The 18,259-nt window shown below is 45.9% G+C and overlaps 2 protein-coding genes across 5 annotated transcripts in view; one reads left to right on the top strand and one right to left on the bottom strand.

The window, feature by feature from the left end:
* The window catches only part of abs (ATP-dependent RNA helicase abstrakt), a 214,526-nt gene extending 207,114 nt beyond the window's left edge, over positions 1-7,412 (bottom strand). The window contains exons 1-4 of the mRNA XM_065440624.1: positions 7,272-7,412; positions 6,060-6,149; positions 3,338-3,497; positions 1,132-1,206 (exon numbers count right to left, since the gene is read on the bottom strand). Of these exons, the coding sequence (XP_065296696.1) occupies positions 1,132-1,206; positions 3,338-3,497; positions 6,060-6,149; positions 7,272-7,397 (451 nt within the window). The 5' untranslated portion in view covers positions 7,398-7,412. The remainder of the gene's footprint in view (positions 1-1,131; positions 1,207-3,337; positions 3,498-6,059; positions 6,150-7,271) is intronic.
* Positions 7,413-7,588: 176 nt separating this feature from the next.
* Positions 7,589-18,259, top strand: part of LOC135908778 (AP-5 complex subunit beta-1-like) — a 209,954-nt gene continuing 199,283 nt past the window's right edge. For all 4 annotated transcript variants that reach the window (XM_065440620.1, XM_065440622.1, XM_065440621.1 and 1 more), the window contains exons 1-4: positions 7,589-8,105; positions 8,235-8,326; positions 8,398-8,521; positions 8,606-8,731. In XM_065440620.1, coding sequence (XP_065296692.1) covers positions 7,995-8,105; positions 8,235-8,326; positions 8,398-8,521; positions 8,606-8,731 — 453 coding nt within the window. In that variant the 5' untranslated portion in view covers positions 7,589-7,994. The remainder of the gene's footprint in view (positions 8,106-8,234; positions 8,327-8,397; positions 8,522-8,605; positions 8,732-18,259) is intronic.

The following is an 18,259-nucleotide window of genomic DNA, read 5'->3' as shown; positions in this document are numbered from 1 at the left end:
CATGTGTCAACACGAGCGACGTCACACTGTGGACACGACTATGTAGGAGCAGGGACACGACTATGTCACCGTCCGGCTTGGAACGTGGTCACCGCGAGGGAAGGGGAAAACGGCATTCGGATTAAAATTTCAGACCTTTTCGCGGTGCATAGCGATGTAATTCCTTGGAAACATGATTGTTAGTGCGCATTGTATGCTCTGCGCTTGTCAGCTGAAAATGGCCAGACCTGGTGAGGGGCCCTTTAATGCCATCAACAAGAACTAAGGGCTAGAGAGCAACCTCCTTTTTCTCATCACTTCTGGTTGTGAAATCGTTCTCCATAAATTAAAACAAACAGGCCCTTTTTGCACAAAAAAAAAGAGAAACACAAATGACCAATATTAGCGGTTACACAATCTAAGGAAGGTTCCCAGCAAACACAATATGAATTTGCTTTCTCCCACCCCATGCAGATTGTTCATGGTGGGCAATCGCATGAAAAACCAGTGCACAACCAATGACAAGGCGAAGAGTACAAACTGCTATAGATGAGATACCACTGAGCTGTCGAAAAGTTTACATAGGTCAAATTGGTGTGTTCTAATAAGGGAGCATGGCAGCACCGCAATAGTGTGAAGAATGTGTACGGCAGTAATTTAACTGCTCATTAGTGTGCCTGTACGTGCAAGTTCGAAGAATGGTAAAATGTAGAAGAGAAGGGAAACCATGTAAGAAAAGCTGGCAATAAATGTGTCAGTGCACTATCTCTTGGCCTGCAAGATAAAAGGTTTTTAGAAGTTGAACTGATAATGTCTTATACTTGCATACGCATGGTTAAGTTGGGCACAGACTACAAAAAGCTTATATTTTAAAGCTACTAAATATAGGAGAGAAGTAATATGTTCAAACATTGATAGATGCCATAAATAGAGAATGATTACACATCTGCAAAGGTTTTTCATGGTGAAAACCAAGAACAGTACTGTAGTAAAGAATCAGTATTGTACCCTGGTGGTAGAGAGTATTCAGAGAATCTTTAGTACCAGAAAATGAAAGTGTGAAAACAACAAATAAGGCTTGCTTACTTTGGGCCTTGTAATGGCTAAAGTTTGCGAAAGATACATAAAATTACAAGACCCAACATGTCTTACCTCTTCGTTCAGCTACACTCTCCAAGATTTTCTCTTCTTCCTTGAGCTGCTTTTCCAGTGCACTCTCTTTACGAGCTGCAAAGTAAATCATTAAAAAATTAGGGCCACGGAAATGAGTGCAAATGCACAGTAAAGGCAGGTATGCTCCTAACCTACTTGCACTGGCATTGCAAACACACAAGGCTAGCCGGAAATATGAGAAATTTTAGATGCAGTTTTATTTACATGTGCATATCTTTACACACAACCAATAAACAGGTCTAACAAACTGCAAATTAGTTATGCTTCTCTGATCAACAGAGCTCAATTTTTACAACAAATACACAATGCCACGGGCTAAAACATTAATAAGAAATTTTGTTTCACATCTTCAGTGCTGTAAGGCATTACAGAAGGAGGAGGGTACACAAAAAAATTGGTTTATCCCTCTTTCAAAGGAACTGGACATAACACTTAATTAATTATCGGGTTTTACGTGCCAAAACCACTTTCTGATTATGAGGCACGCTGTAGGGGAGGACTCCCGGAAATTTTGACCACCTGGGGTTCTTTGATGTGCACCTAGATCTAAGTACACGGCTGTTTTCGCATTACGCCTCCATCGAAATGCGGCCGCCGTGACCGGGATTCAATCCTGCAACCTTGTGCTCAGCAGCCCAACCCCACTGGACATAACACAAATGTGAAACAGGTATTATTAAAACCAGTGGAAGATTCAATGCACAATCACAAATACAAGTCCATAAATGTGCATAGTCTTTTTATTAATTACAGTTTCGCTTGAAGGATGAAGCAATGAGAGTGATAGTAATCAAGCAAGGCTTGTGTTGCTGCCCAGCATCAACAGCAGGCTACACATGGGTGCACTCAACGTGACGGCAGTCTGTATGTGACAAGAGCTCTGACAGCATTGTGTGGTCGCCCATGCACATGTTGAAAGTTGAGCTGCGGCAGTGCCAGTGATAACCTACCAGGAACCACAACTGAGTTCAACAGCAAGATACTTCCAAGCACGGCCATCTTTGCTACCTTTCTAGTTGTCCATGGTGCCAGAAATATTGTGCACAAAATTAGGCAGTGATAAAATAAATTATAACCATTTATCCTCACTGCAACAAATAAAGGTCACCAAGAGAACAATTCCTTTAATAAAGCAATTCTTTCTAACCTTTGTAAGCCTACTTTTCAAACCATTAGATAGACGCAAAACGGCAAAATATGACCACGAAGACATTTTTAAGCACTACCATCTTGACTACTCTCCTAAGTGTCCAGGTTGTCGGGCATATTGCCTACAAAATTACTCAGTGATAAAATAAATGATAGCTAAATATCCTCATTGCAACAAATACATTTCTTGAAGAGCACAATTCCTTTAGTAAACAAACTGTTATAACTTTTTTATACCTACTAACCTAACCATGCATCCCATATCTGCATAATGATGACTGCGTGATGTACATATACAGAGGGATTTTCGGTGGTGCCCGGCATACAACAACTTCATGGTAGAAACAAGAAGTTTATCTGCAGATAGTTGATTGATAAGTTACGTAATACACTATGCATTGGAGCTTCTGACAAGGAAAGCACAAGAAGCACCCTCAAAACAACTTTCAATACAGCACAGGATACAATCGAAACAAAAGTAGGAAATGCACATTTTGGAATATAAACCATGTGGCCCACACAAAGGCAAAAAGCAGAATGAGAAGTTTGAGCATTAGCCATGAGCAGTTTCAGTTCGAGCAGAATCTTGGTTTAAACTGGTTGGTAGGTCATATTCAAATAAATTTATGCAGTAAACTAGACAAGGATTTAGAACCCAAATGACAGGACAGGCATGTTTTTTTAACTGTTTCAGTTAATCATAATTCCAGGCACACACACACACAAAAAGGAAAGAAATTAGGAAACCACGAAAATTCATGTACTATGGCATTTATCAGACAAAAACCACTTCAGAGAAAAATAACGGATTGCTCAAAGCATGTTAGGCCACACACATGCATGTACGCAGATGCACGCACACACACTGACAGAAGGAATGCACATATACAGCTGTCAAAATGATTATCGGGACTACCTTTTTTCACCATTGCACACTACACCCAACATCAAGCATATCATACACACCTGCTCTTCGCAAGTGATGATAAATGACCAAAGCACTGTTACCGTGATGTCACAAAAGCCATCTGCTCACCTTCAGCTTTCTTTTTGAGCTCTGTGTGTTGGTCAAGCAGACTGATGTTGGATTTACGGCCATATTCATCTCGCTGGTCATCATCTTCATCAGTAGCAGTGCTGGATTTGTCACGTTTTTCCTCCAACAAGATGGCATGTAAACGGCCCAGCCTGCCAAGCTGCATACAACAGTTCTTAGCTTGAGAGCTACAAAACCACCACAGTTGCAAGCAGACACAATACCAGAAGCTAGGTCAGTGCTAGGCCAGTTTGCAGGAAATTTCAATATAGGTGAGCTACTATATTTTTCATGTAGAGTTGAACAAATTTTCAACAGATGGTGCTAGTTGTGCTTATTAAAGGATATTTTGTTCATATCACTCAAGTTTTTTGGCATGCTTTGCAATGATTTTTATCAAAGTAGTGGTAACTTGGACAGCTAAGAAAACTATAAATGTTGATTTACCTTGAAAAAAAAAAAATGTTTCAACCACACGTGTTAAAAAATTTGTGTCAGTATTACCAGAAAGAAATCATAAATAATGTAACTTTCACACCAAATAATGTTCTCAAGGCAAAAAAAAAAAAAGTGAGAGGGGGGCTTTGATGGTTAAATGGACTGACAACCGATTTTTAAGAACCTAGCTTTTTATGGCGCAATGCAAAGGTCACCCTCAGTAGTGTTTACACCTGCAGCGGTTACTTTCAAAAGTGCGTGGATATCTTGTAAGCAGAATTTTTCGATCTGAGCAGCCTCTGAAAAAGTACAAGTCCCTCTTCCAGCAACTCAGAAGTGAGAGCGATGTCGATAACCTGCCTCGCAAATTGTGAAAGCCGCTCATTGTTCTGCTTTCACAGTAGTGAATGTAACTGCGGTTAACCACCTACATTTTGAATTTTTCAACTACTTTTTAAAATAAAAATCTGGTACAATAAGTTCACATTGTTTTACAGGCCTTTCTTCTATTTGTACGGCACTTTTCCCCAAGTAGTTGCTTACATCATGGCTCGTTTGTCCTCACTGTCGTTATTCTGTCGATAGACAAGCCAAGCCAACTCTTCAAAAACGAAGGTGAAGGCTGCACCACTGTTCTACTCACGACAACCCAAGGCCTACCTGCACATTGTTAGAAAATCTAATAACAGAAAGAAGTGTAATGCATTTCAATACTAATAGAAAGATCATGAACAATGTGCACTAATACACAGTTACATGATAGGCCTTTTATGTATCTTGGCGTTTTTGCCGCATGGTGTGCCAAAGGTCATTTTTCGTGACTTTTAGTGAACTAAAAATATAAATCTACGTTTAATGAGAAAAAGATGGCTCATTTTAGCTACTACAATAGGCAATCTTTCCATCAGCGTGGTTATTGCTATTCATGTTCTGAGTGGTTGTCTGGCCCTTTAACTAAAAATTTCTGATATATAGCTCAGCATGCATCCTACAAACAAGAGAAGCCACATAAGGGTATCATTCTTTAAACAAGAAAAACACACATATCCATAGATAATTTGTCTTTCAATTTCATTTTACCACGAACATTTTGTTGCCATAGGCAAAGCATGGTCGACATAGCGGTCACAGCAGCAGGTGCCTAAAATGCAATAGTTTGAATCCCTGGCAAAGTCACAGTATGTATAAAGGAGTGAACTTATTTCTGTCAACAGTTGGTTCACATCTGCAACATGAAGAGGAGCCCTCAGTACTAAGCTCACTCAAGGCTGGCTGGGGAGCTGTCCATATTTACACATCAAGGTGACCCGTAAAATATGTGAACACAGACTGTCCATTAGTCCCTGGCAATTGTAAAGGGTGCACTAAATTTCCCTGTCCAATGGCAAGTGAACATGTGGGAAACAATTGAAGAAGCAAGGGATGTCGAGCAAGGGGTGGGGCAATTGTACGAGAGCTAAGGAGAAAAAAACAACAACAAAAATTGACTCGCCATTCCAGCCCTGCAAAAGTGGATGTCCAGCGAAGCTGTTGAAAGCCACCACTACAACTGCTGAAAGGGGTATACAATGCTTTATTGCTTTAGAGTAGTGGTAATTTTAACAGCATGCCACCGCAGGTCAGATTGACATTTTTTTTCCCTTTGCCACTTTTCATATTCACGCTGCTCCTTGGGAGTCATAACTATGCATTGCCTACCCTAGCAGTGATGCAACAACAATGAAATTAGTTGCAAGGCGATATACGAAAGGCCAGTGCTGTCACTCCACACGTTGCAAGCTGCCGCGACGATGGCAGCTTGCGCAACAGTAATCTTTACCGGGAAACATATGCGGGGAGTGTTAAGTGCTTCGCATTGTTATCAGGAGTGCCTTATCATCAATTATGTGCTTTGGATGCTTATTTTGTGCTCGTTCTGTATTGAAACGAATGCTGTTCTGTATGCTGTATGCATGATTCCAAAGACTGTATGCACTTTTCGCTTCACTTTGCTGAGTGCTTGAAGCCCGTTTCACCTCCGCCACAGGTTGGCTGGTATTTCATTACTTCCGGGATCGGCCCACATTTTTGCCCACAGACGAAGACACAAAATATGCCAACCAACTAGAGGCTAACAACGTTGCTGTAAAATTAGACGTTGGCAGGATGGTTTTGACAGGCAGCAATATCCACAGTGACTTCTCTTTTTCTTCTTATTTAGCCGCCTTTCGCAGCTACACAATGATGAAATTTTGCTTAGGTTAGGTCACAAGAATGTGAAAATAATAAAAGTAGCAAGACATGCCTGTTGCTTCCGTCGCTCCTTGAGTGGTACATACGGTGTATAATCATTGTCAGAGTCACTACTGCTTTTGCTTTCTTCTTTCCGAAATCTCTGAAAAAGCAGGCCAAAAGATAAAATTAAATTACATATAGAAATTTATATTTTCTGCTACTTTGTTAAATCTAAGCTGATCATACCACTACTTAGACCAGAAAATTCACTGACCTATGCCAAATGAATGAGTACAAGCACACATCCAATGACACTATTGCAATCTTCCCAATACAGTAATGTTTCAAGATAGTTAGCTGTTGGACCAGTTGGTACATGGTATTTAAAACAAAAACAGCGCAGCTTTCGTCCTAAGGAATGTTTGCTTTAGGCGCCAAACAGTTCAATGTTCGAAATTTTGAGATTAAAAATAACACATAGAATGCGCGGGAAAAAGTGTTCGATTTGTGTCTTTGCAGTTTATGCCCACGTTTTTCGCGCTGTTTCCACGCATTCTAAAATGAACCAACTTGCTCAACGTTGTACCCGTTTGCAGAAAATTGTACTGCCACACAAGTACGCTAATGGCCAAAAACATTACTTGCACTCATCTTTCTTTTTATGGTAAGACAGTAGCGTTACAAGCAGTGGAGCTTATAATCCAATGCATATTTAATAGGGGTGTCACAGGGCACACTTTAGATCGCGACTGGCTTCCTTGCTCAATCTGCGGAAGGGAGTCAATAACGGCAGAAAATTTTGATAGATCGGGCTCGATCGCAATCGAAAGTGGCCGTGCGACACCAGTATAAAACGGTGACCTTACAGCTAGACGCCCAGCATTGTGCAGCACACACACAGTAAGCAAGAGTAAACAAATGCACTATCAGTAAAATGACATGAAATGAGCGTCGAAGGTACTAAAGAAATGGCAGTTTAAGCGTGGGCGCAGCGGGACAACGGCGACACACTCTCTTGCCTGGGAAAAGGGACTGACTCTGCATATACACAGTCAGCAATTGCAGCCAACTTCGGCAAAAAATTAAGAAAATAAACTGTTGGGACGATCGATCAAAGAAACAGGCCAGCTAAGGAAGGCTATCCGTGTAGCGAGCAGATGACACTATCATGGTTTACATAGTTTGCTTCCCACACCGCGAAGCTGGCGTCCCACGCGATGCAGAAGAAGCCTCATCAAAACTTCGGCAGCACATGTAACTACTCATACAGTGCTCAACGTACTTTTCTCGACGTGGGTTGCACATTTTCGCTTTGAGAGTCTGTGTTCCCAACGGCACTCTCAACTTTGCCATCCATTTTACAACGTGACACCGATGACGATGCGAGCAGCTTGATGGTGTGCACCATGGCGACCACATCGAACGCATCGAACAATATCCTCGAGTAACAAAAACTAATCTCAAAGGCCATGCTTTTGCGTAATGAGAAAAAAAAATTGAGTGCTTAAAAAACGTTATGATCCAAATTGCACAGAACAGCGTCGGCTGTCGTTTTCTGTCTCAAAGGCCATTGTAGCCAAGGTGAACGGCGTTTTGCAGACGACGCTCACCATGGAAGTTTTCCCGTTTTCCGACACCGCGGGCGTTTCCAGAGGATGTGTCAAAGCTCCCTAACCTCTTCTACAATGAAAATTTGTTGCGAGCACTCCATAGTGACGTGTTTTTCAGCTTCTGTCGAATTTGTTTGATTATCTCTGCTGTCAGACCGAGCAAGTAGCATTCAAGGCACAGCACCGTGAAAGTGTTTTAAGAATACACTGAAACCGCCGACTAGAAACTGGCGCTGGATTAAAAGAGCGGGCACACGCAACAGAAGGCCCATCGTGGCATGTCTTGGCTGGCGAAGTGACTCGGCGGCGACGCAAAAACGAGGCGGACCGATGGTTGCCTCAGTTGTTTCTTGTCACTGCAGCTAGTCGCTGGGCTAAGGTAACGCTAAAGTGTCATGGATCAGCAAGGATGTTTCTCGAATCTGGCGAAGCTCCGGCAAGAGCTGTATGCTGACTCTGGTAATGAAGCCATTACTGTTGGACTCCACTACTCGGACGTCGTCAAGGTGGGTGTTGCATAGCTTTTAGCTCACCTTTATCATACTTCATTGATACGCGGAGTCAGAACGGGGTCAAAATTTGGGCGAAAGCGCCAATTGGTCCTGTAGCACATTTCTCTCCCTCACGATGTCAAGGTCCTTGTCGACGATCGTCAGGACGAAGGCTGTCAAATTGCACTGCTGGTAATGCTCCAGGATGCAGGAAGCTGCTGTCAGTCAAAAGAAACGTAAGTGATATTCCTACCTTGACATACCTAAGTGCTACGTTAAGGTGCAAGCTCTACATATAATTTTCTAGGGCCTACGATGCCGTGGAGTCGCTGAAAAGTGCCTTTGGTGCCTTGAAAAGAACAACTAGGTACACTGTTCAGAGCCAAACTTTAATCACCATGACGACCATTATTCTGTCTCATCAATCTGCGGTAAGCAAGGCGCTGTCACTGGCTTTCGTTGATTCAACTGTCATTTCGTGGTTTCATGTTTTTATTTCTTTGTTTCTTTTTCAGGATTATGCTCAGTTATATGAACTGGTGGAACTTCTTGTTGAGAATGTTGTTCAAGTGAAACGAAACCATCCTTTGGTTCGAGCAGCTGGCTGCAGTTGTCTTAGAGAAATCGAGATATTCCATCCGGTAAATAGTCTTGTTTTCATACACTCTAATGTGCTAGAATATTGCCGTGATGTCACTAACTCAGGCAAGAGCACTGGCCAATAGGAACAGGGACCAGTGCGGTTTTTAATGCCACATATTAACAATTGTTGGCGTTTTCTGAAAATGTCAGTATGTGTTGTTATCATCAGGGGCACTACAGATGCAGTGCATCATTTGCCCTCTTCCAAAACAAGCACTCTCTCAATGCACAATCCAATCTTGTGTGCGCATATATACTAATCACAACTCACATATATGGGTAGTGTGCTGCCTATGGAGGTTGAATTACTGTATACTGTATATGGCTCCCACAGGGAGCCAGAGTTGGACTTCAGTTTTTTTTTGTGCCGCTCCGTTGCCATTCGCCAAGTGCAGTCACATGGAAATCCGAAATGTTGCAGAGAAGCCACCCTAACAGTGGTAATATGGCAGCACCCATACATTGCCGACCACCTGCTTCGATCTAAATTCGTGTTTGTCACTGGCTTTCTGCCCTGTCAGCAAGAAACAAGCAGCAACATTCGTCATCGCTAAGTCTCATGTCAAGCTGAGGTCAATTCATTAGGTATGTTTTGTTGTAATTATTGAGATCAGGCTCTGTTTGTTTTCACGCCGCCAGCACCTTAAATTTCTACAGGCCATCAGGAGTTACGAAAACAGTCTTTTCGCGATCTCATTCATTAACTTTTATCTGCCAGTATCCACTGCGTAAATCCATTGAGAAGAAGTATCGGGCATGTCAGACATGGAACCAAGCCGTAAAACTGGTTTGATTTCTAGTTAGCAGATGGCGCCACAACACTAGCATTGGTGATGCATTGACGATGCGGAAAGCTGTAAAAGCCTAATTGTTTACTGCATCGTTAATTTGCTACCCCGCTCTAGCATGGTACTTGATGACGGTAGTGAGCAAACACAAAGTAGATGCAGAGCAGACGCTGTGGTGCAGATGAACATTTGTAAGGGCTTTCACTCATACTACTTGCTAAGGAGACTGCAAGGTAACTACAGGGGAAGCAAAGCCCTGCTGTTGCATGCATTTAAACGCAGCTTATGGTTACGGCATCAAAACATGTTTTGTGTCAATCCACCAACCATGCAGCATGTAACATGATGGCAAGCAGACGACGCGGCTCGAATGTGTGTATCTCGAGGGGCATTCGGCCTTCCTGTTGGCTAAGAATTCGTGTAGCTTCTACAGTGCTAGGGAGGTATTCTGTAAGAGTCCACTTAGTGGACATGTTCATTTCGTCTGCTGTTGAAGTTTTTATTGGCTAGGCTGGGCTACGCATCCGCAGCAACTAGGCACCACAGCCATCAACACTTCAGCAGCAGACGAAATGGACATGTCCACTAGGTGGACTCTTACAGAATACCTCCCCTGCAACCAGCTCGTGAGATGGATCTCTTCTGTAATACCTTTGTTAAATAATAAATTAAATAGCCCCTGTACGAACGCGAGGTGGCTTCACTGCACAAAAGTGGATTGCAAGATGGCGGATCTATGCCCAACTCTGGTATGGTGGCTAGAAGGGAGAGGTGATGCCAACGGCGTATGAAAGCCGCTCCTCCATTTCAAGCCTGGCGTAGGTGGTGCTGTTGGCCGTAATGCGATGCATTGTACGCGCTGCTGGCTTTGAGCATACGCAAAGATGCAGGCCTGCCGTGCACGCAACGCGTTGGCCTTTCAGTGATGTTGTTGCAAGCAATGGTTTAGCTCATTAAACACTAGTCGAACGTGACTACGGCTAGGGTGGCTAGAATGGGGAGGTGTGAAGACTGGCCTCCGGAAGCTGGCCCTAAAACGCGTTCCTGCCGCGTGACGGCGCTGCCGGCCGAGGCGCCGTAATTTCTCGCTTTGGTAGCGCTTAGTTTTAGCGTTTGAATGCGTCAGAATCTGACCAGACTTCTTTCTCTACATTGTAGATGCAGAGAGAATTTAATGTTTCGCTGCTCTCATTCCACATGGAAACAGCGAGCACGGACTACGCAGCCGAGACAGCAACGGTTTTTGCGACCACCTCTTGTCGAGATTAGCGCGCTTATTCCTTGCGGAAAGTATAGTTCATAGGAATCGCTGCGCAAGGCCAGCGCATTGGAATAACCTTGAATGTGTCACCCGCACATAAGTCACATATCTGAGATTGTAACATTACTTTAAATGGAGGAAGTTCATGCAATATATCAGCATTGTGGTGAAGAAATTCTAGAAAGTACAAAGCACTTGTGATTTAATACATATTTATTGGAAATAACACAGTTATTGCATAACATCACATTTTTACAAAACACAGGGCTTAACCTTCTTGGCTTTGTTGTGGATGACACACTGATTTAAGCCTTTGAGGAGAAAGTGAATACGTGTTATACAATAAAACCTAGACACCGATCCTGTTAGATCAGCGGAATGCTTCCTGCAGCCAATTTGTGGCACATTGGCTGCTAGAAGCAAGAAATTCTTGACAACTTTTGCGTGCACGAGTGAACCTGTCCTCGAGTGTCTGAATGAGGTTGTATAGACAGACTGAGGGATACAGAAGCCCCCCCCCCCATGTCCCCATGCACCCCCAGACTGAAATGCATAAGCTTGCATGCTTCATTATAATGATGAACTGCGCAGGAGTGGGGTGATCATTGGCTCCGCTTGACTGTCTCACTATACCAAATGAACGCTCCAAGCAGTCCTGACTGAGGCGGGAAGTCATCAAGAACCTGAACCCAACCTTCTCAGTTAGATACGTCAAGAGGTCTTTAGTGGAATGTATGGTCACACGCAGACCTTCTGATGTGCCCTTGCTTAAGATGCCGATCCCTTTTGCATGGGCCTCCCACTGATCCAGAAATGCTAGCATGCTGTTAGGTGCAGTTTCTTGAGCACTGCCATGTCTGAAACGCGAAAAGCATTTACCACCGGCACACGAAAATGAGCACAGTTGCTGTGGGCATACCTCAAAGCTTCAGCTGGAAACCGTGATGTCATGGCTTCAATTGCTTGAGCCATCACGTCAATGAACACCCTTGTTGGCTCCAGATTTGAGTACTGTTGCTCAATTTTTTCTTTGTGTAAGACCATGGCGTGCACAACTGCACTGTTGAAAATATTGAAGGCCAGATTGACCAGCATCTTTTCAAATCCACTAGAATATATGTGTGAATATGTCAACTTCAAGGGTGCAACTTTCAATGTCAAGGCACTGCTGTCGACCTTCCATGTTGTTGTAACATGTTCACAGGGTGTCAAGGGATAGCAACAGCAGCTCACACCACCTACTTTGAAGAAAAACTTCGGAAACGCGAGAAAAACACAGCTGCACTACACGACCACGAGAGTTACTTTGCACTGCACCGTGGCCTACTACTGACAAGCTCACGGCGCCCCCGCGTTAGCCACCCTACCCACGCCCCCGACGGAAGCGCCAAATTTTCCCCCAGTGGGAGGAACGCGCAGCGGGGCCTCCCTAGGCAATGGCGGCGGTGCCGCGGTCTTCACACCTCCCAATTCTAGCCACCCTACTACGGCTGACAGAATGCAATTTTAAGCCGTGGTGGTGCAGTAGTTAGGGTGCCCGATTGTTGTGCCCAAGGATGAGGGATGGCATCCCGGCCGCGGCGGCCGATTTTCGATGGAGGCGAAAAACAAGGCGCCCGTTTGCTGTGCGATGTTAGTACACGTCAAAGTACCCCAGGTGGTTGAAATTTCCTGAGTCCTTCATGCCTCCACTACGGCATTTCTCATAGCCTGAGTCATTTTGGCACGTGAAACCCCACAAACAAAACCATTAAAATCGAGTGGTTGCCTCTGCAATACATCTGCTGCGTAACACATCGGCGTATCTAAAGCGTTATTCGCAAATCCTTTCAGTTTCAGGAATTGAAGGGTCCGAATGAGTCCCGTGTGGTCAAGATAGTGCATGATGACAGTAGGAGACACAGACCAAAAGAATTAGGATGGAAATATGTTTCGGGTTCGTGCGATTGCATTTTTTAAATAATGTTGTTTATTGCCTCAGGGCATAAAGGAATATGAAAAAGGAAATTAAAAGCGGTATTAAATGAGAGAAAAAAAGGTTGGCTGTTCTGTGGCCGGTGTCTTCCACTCCTTAAGTTTCAGTAATATGAAGCGTCGGCTTATCCTAAAAAATGTGAATGGGGTTCAGAACAGGTAATACAAAGCATAGCAAAAATTTATTGCACATCGTAGTAATAGCAAAGCACTGGACATCATACATTCAGGGTAATTCAAAATACAAGATATCACATATCCACAAGCTTCTGTGTATATTTGAAAGAAAAACATTAAGCATTGAACACCCACTAAGAAATGGGGAGGCAGGGATATCACTTTCCACTAAATAAAATTAAGACATTCGACCTTGACGAAATATGCAACTTAGAGCACCCTCCCTGCTGCCTCGACGACACATAGCCGGACGTGTAGCCAGGAGCGAAGCAGTGACGCTGCCTCGTGTTTTTTGCATTGGAATTCATCTGTTCGGCGAAGTCCGGCACTCACATTAACATGTCAGCAACGAAACACATATTGCCATAAATGAGAGAACACGTTGGCAGCCGCGAAGAAACAGGAATGCTGTCGCGCCGGCCAGACACCGCAGGAAGCTGCACACGCGCGCAACCGCGTGACTGCATCGCCAAGCTGACCGCAGCACTGCCGCGGCCTTTGCGGCAGTGCATGAATGAGAGGATCGCACTTTCTCGGCTGATATGCTGACGCTGGCGTCACCTCCCCCTTCTAGCCACCATAACTCTGGCTCCCGGCAGGAGCCATATACAGTAACTTTATAGGGAGGCACCAGTGATGGCCACCTAGTGAGTGCTTTTGAAAGCACGCTTGCAAGCAGTAGCAGACGATAGCCCTTCGGAGCAAGGATGACTGAAGTTCGCGACTACAATTTCTTCTCGTCTCCTTGTTCAGCTGCTACACTGCTTGTGCGCTGACAGCTGCAGGAAAGGCATGGGCCTCTATGAAAATAAACAGGTGCATGATGTTAGCGAAGTTTGGGACAATACAGCCCATGCAAGTGCCAGGTGTATCCCATAGAAAAGTGTAATGAAGCTCAGTTGTGAAGTGAAGCACATGTTAAGGAGCTGTTTCATGTTGTTGACTAATGCAATGTCTCGATTGTTTTTTGTTTTCTTTTAATTATACCATGCCTCCTTATTGTTTCTGTACCTCAGTAATAAACAGATGTCGTTGGTGCAGACTTATATCTCAAATGACACCACACAGCATGATGCCGGCACACATTGTAGTGATCATGCTACCGCTGAATACACATGACATCACCGAATAACTGCCTTGAAAATCGCCTCATGAAGAGCCATTGTGAAAATTTTAATGTAAATGCGTACCATTGTGAATGAGCTCGCCAAAAGCATGGGTAAATACAAGCATGAGTTAGTGCTTGTGGGGTTCTCACCCGTACTCTTGGGACAAAGGAACAACAACACAGTAGTGCAAACAATCACAAGGGCATTTATTGCACCTTTCATAGATCAATGCCTGCTAAGCCGAGTCGCTATCCACAAAACATGCCGATGGGCACGCGACAAATCTAGGAAGTCCGACTCACCGTGACCGGATAGCGAGCGAATATGTTCGCCCCCATGCTGGATCCCAACGCCTGGTCGTTCGCGCGTACGGTCACGCGAACGGTGGCGCCTTCGAACGAGGCTTCACGAGACGGTCTCGAAGACCATGGATCGGCGCAAGCGCGGAACGTCCGCGCCGCTTGACGACCTCAAATCAAAGAGGCAGCGTGTTCTCCCCTGCGCCCCCAAGTAACCCTGCCGTGAGGCGGCGTTAGCAGCGCAACACTCGCGCCATCTCTCGTATTGCGCTTCAACCACGCCGACCGCCGCGGCCCCCAGGCCACGCGGCGAAGCCGCACTGCAGGAGACGGAAGCTTTGCGGGAAAAACAACATCTCAGGGGACGCGTGAGAGTCGTGCATCCCCACACCTCCCCAACCTTAAATCACTACTTATTCCGGCGAAGCATGTTATATGGTCTAACATCAACCCGTGCTTCGCGAACAAGATAGTACATGCAACAGTGGCCGCGCTGAGGAAATGTCCACATGCTGTCCATAGCATGTGAGCCGATGTTGTCCTTGGGTACACCGCTGGCGTCCGCCGGTCACAGCAGCAGCTTTGCAGACTCAACGGCACGATTCCAGGCCAGGACTCCAGAAACGGCGATACAGTAGTCGCAACGAGCAAGCGTCGCTCGCGCCGATGCGCCCTGCTGGCGAGAGCCGCAGTAGCTGTCGGTGACCGCCGGCTCTTTTGTCCGCCGCCGAGGGTTGTGAGCTGGATACAGGAGGTCACCGAAGTCGCTGCGCTGAAACTGGCCACAGCATCACCATTGCCCGGGGTGGCTCGATCGTAGTCCGGGGCAGCAGCACAGACGATGTGCAGGTGACAGCCAACCAGGGGCGGCCCCACTCATGCTGCGTACACTCAACACACTCGGCAGACACTAAAGTAGCACAAGGGAGAGGAAGTCTGCATGCGCATCGCCCACGTGGTACTATGTCCAACTCGGCTAGCAAAAAATCGGGCGGCTACTCAGATGCTAAGTTCACGTGAACGAAGCTCGCTTCCTTGAGTCGAACGAGTAATTTCAATTCGTGCGAGGCTAACTAAAATAAGGGGAGCAAAGTGCAACACCAACGCCACGGTCCGCCAGGTTGTGTTTCTCCACGTGCGACAGGCAGCTTCGTAACGCCTTAGGCCTAAAGCGTCGCTACCCTGACAACTGGCATCCAAAAAACAACATCCAAAATGGGCGCAAAACAGGCAGCCGCGAGGAGATGTCAGCTCTGTTAGGTGGTCCTACCCCGCTCGCTGCACACAGCATTCGAGTTGACGGCGCCCACTGTCTCAGACAGTGTCGGAGCGCCCTGTGCCAGGCCGCAATACCAGTCAGCCCATAGTGGCACCCGTGGCCCGTGGCCACCCGTCTCCCAGAGCCGCAACTTCATCAGAGTCAAAGAGATAGAAGAAGCTATTTACATAAGAAATTCGAACCACCCACGAGGCTTCCGTACTCACTCGCTTCAGGCTTGCCATTGCTCTGCAGGCATTAAGCCTAGCTCTCCCAAGATGCAGACCACGTGGCTCTCGTACCGACGAATGTTATTTAACCCTTTCGCTGTCGGACCTTTCTGACCGGGACGCACCCCCAGTGTCGGCTTGGTTTCAGGGAACGAGCATAACAGGGAATGAACATAGCAATTTATTTTTGATTATGATTGGTATACAAATAACATAGTCAATGAAATATACACATTTCAGTGTTCTGCAGCTGTGGTTAGTAAACATCATCATCATCATCAGCCTGACTATAAAATCCCTTCAACATCTGAATCTGACGATGCGGAACCCTCTTCCTCGCATGCGACTCTGTCCGAGTTCGAATCCGAGCTCGGCTCGTATTCTGAATCGGAATTGAGCCACCGCTCCAATGAGCAGACGAAGGTCCCGCGCGCTGAGCCATCCGAAAGTAACCGCGCGCAGGGAGGATGCGCTTTCAGTCACCCGCACAACGGAGATAAATGGGACGTTGCGTGATCAAGATGACAGAGAGAAATTGAAAAAGGCTAAACAAAGTTCGAAGGGCTTTACGTTTACTGCTGCAAGTCGAAAGCGAGGGTGCGGCGAGAGAGCGAAAGCAGCAACAAGTCGCTCTTTTCGGTGAGGCAACGGCACGTGCGCCTGAACTTGACGCGCCGTAGCAGGCACACCAACAGAAGAAAAATAAAAACCTTCAAACCAGCGGAGATGGCAGAGCAACCCTTGAACCCATAACCACACGCGCGCGACGCATGATACAGCGAACACGGAGCCACCGCGCCACTCAGCAAAGAGAAAGTGGGGAGTGGCCGTGGCGCCGTACTCTTCAATACATGGAGTAACACAGGTCGGGGCGAATATACGAACTTGTAGAAAGAGTCAACAGATAGCGTGGCCAATCCAGGAGCGCCAGCTTTGCGCTCAGGCGCGAAATTTTGAACGCACGATAGAGAACGTACCGGTACGTCAGTGACACTTTTGGGGGGGAAGCGCGATGACGTACCGGTACGTCCGTGACAGCGAAAGGGTTAAAAAAAACACTTGCGAAAAGGCTTAGCATGTTGACAAGTTCAAACACACTACAGCCATTGTCGCCTCGCTCAAGAAAGCACGCCGCCAATGCTAGCAATCAAAATCTATGCTAGCCCTATGCTTCGGTTCAAACAAAGGTCTCGAACGAAGCAAAACTGTTAAATCTATCGTCTCATGCCCCAAGAGGTCCACGTTGGGCAGCCAGATGTAGGGTTCTCACCCGTACTCTTGGGACAAATGAACGACAACACAGTAGTGCAAACAATCACAAGGGCATTTATTGCACCTTTCATAGATCAATGCCTGCTAAGCCGAGTTGCTATCCACAAAACATGCCGATGGGCACGCGACAAATAAAGGAAGTCCGACTCACCGCGACCGGATAGCGAGCGAATATGTTCGCCCCCATGCTGGATTCCAATGCCTGGTCGTTCGCGTGTATGTCACGCGAACGGTGGCGCGTTCGAACGAGACCTCATGAGATGGTCTCGCAGACCATGAATCGTCGCAAGCGCGGAACGTCCGCGCCGCTTGACGATCTCGAACCAAAGAGGCAGCGTGTTCTCCCTTGCGCTCCCAAGTAACCCTGCCGTGAGGCGGCGTTAGCAGCGCAACACTCGCGCCATCTCTCGTATTGTGCTTCAACCACGCCGACTGCCGTGGGGCCCAGGCCACGTGGCGGAGCCGCACTGCAGAAGACAGAAGCTGTGCGGGAAAAAGAACATATCAGGGGACACGTGAGAGTGGTGCATCCCCACATGCTGCACCGCCAATGCAATTCAGCTGCATACATTCTGCAATTCATGATCACCAGACTGTCTATAGAGTCTCTCTAAGAGTATGTTTATCTTGGTCAATTACTCACAGGGGACCTTGATCATGAGAACGAAATTTACAGAAGAATAAAGATGGGTTGGAGTGCATATGGCTGGAATTACCAAATCCTGCCACTGTCATTAAAAAGAAAAGTGCACAATCATTGCATTCTACCGGTGCTAACATATGGGGCAGAAACTTGGCAGTTGGCAAAGAAGCTTCAATAAATTCAGTCAATCAATTCTGGGGTTTTACGTGGAAAAACCACGATCTGATTATGAGGCACGCCGTAGTGGGGAACTCCAGAAATTGGGACCACCTGGGGTTCTTTAACAAGCCCCTAAATCTAAATACACTAGTGTTCTCGCATTTCGCCCCCATCAAAATGCAGCTTCCGTGGCCGGGATTCGATGCCGCGACCTTGTGCTTAGCAGCCTAGCACCATAGCCACTAAGCAACCATGGCGGGTACAAAGAAGCTTGGGAGCAAGTTAAAAGTCACGCAAAGATCAGTGGAATGAAGAATTTTAGGCGTAGCTTGAGAGACAGGAAGAGAGCATGTGGAT

This window comes from Dermacentor albipictus, chromosome 1 (assembly GCF_038994185.2).
Source record: "Dermacentor albipictus isolate Rhodes 1998 colony chromosome 1, USDA_Dalb.pri_finalv2, whole genome shotgun sequence".
Taxonomy (NCBI): Eukaryota; Metazoa; Arthropoda; class Arachnida; order Ixodida; family Ixodidae; genus Dermacentor; species Dermacentor albipictus.
The sequence above is the reverse complement of the archived record's forward strand: the minus strand, read 5'-3'. Positions and strand labels throughout refer to the sequence as shown.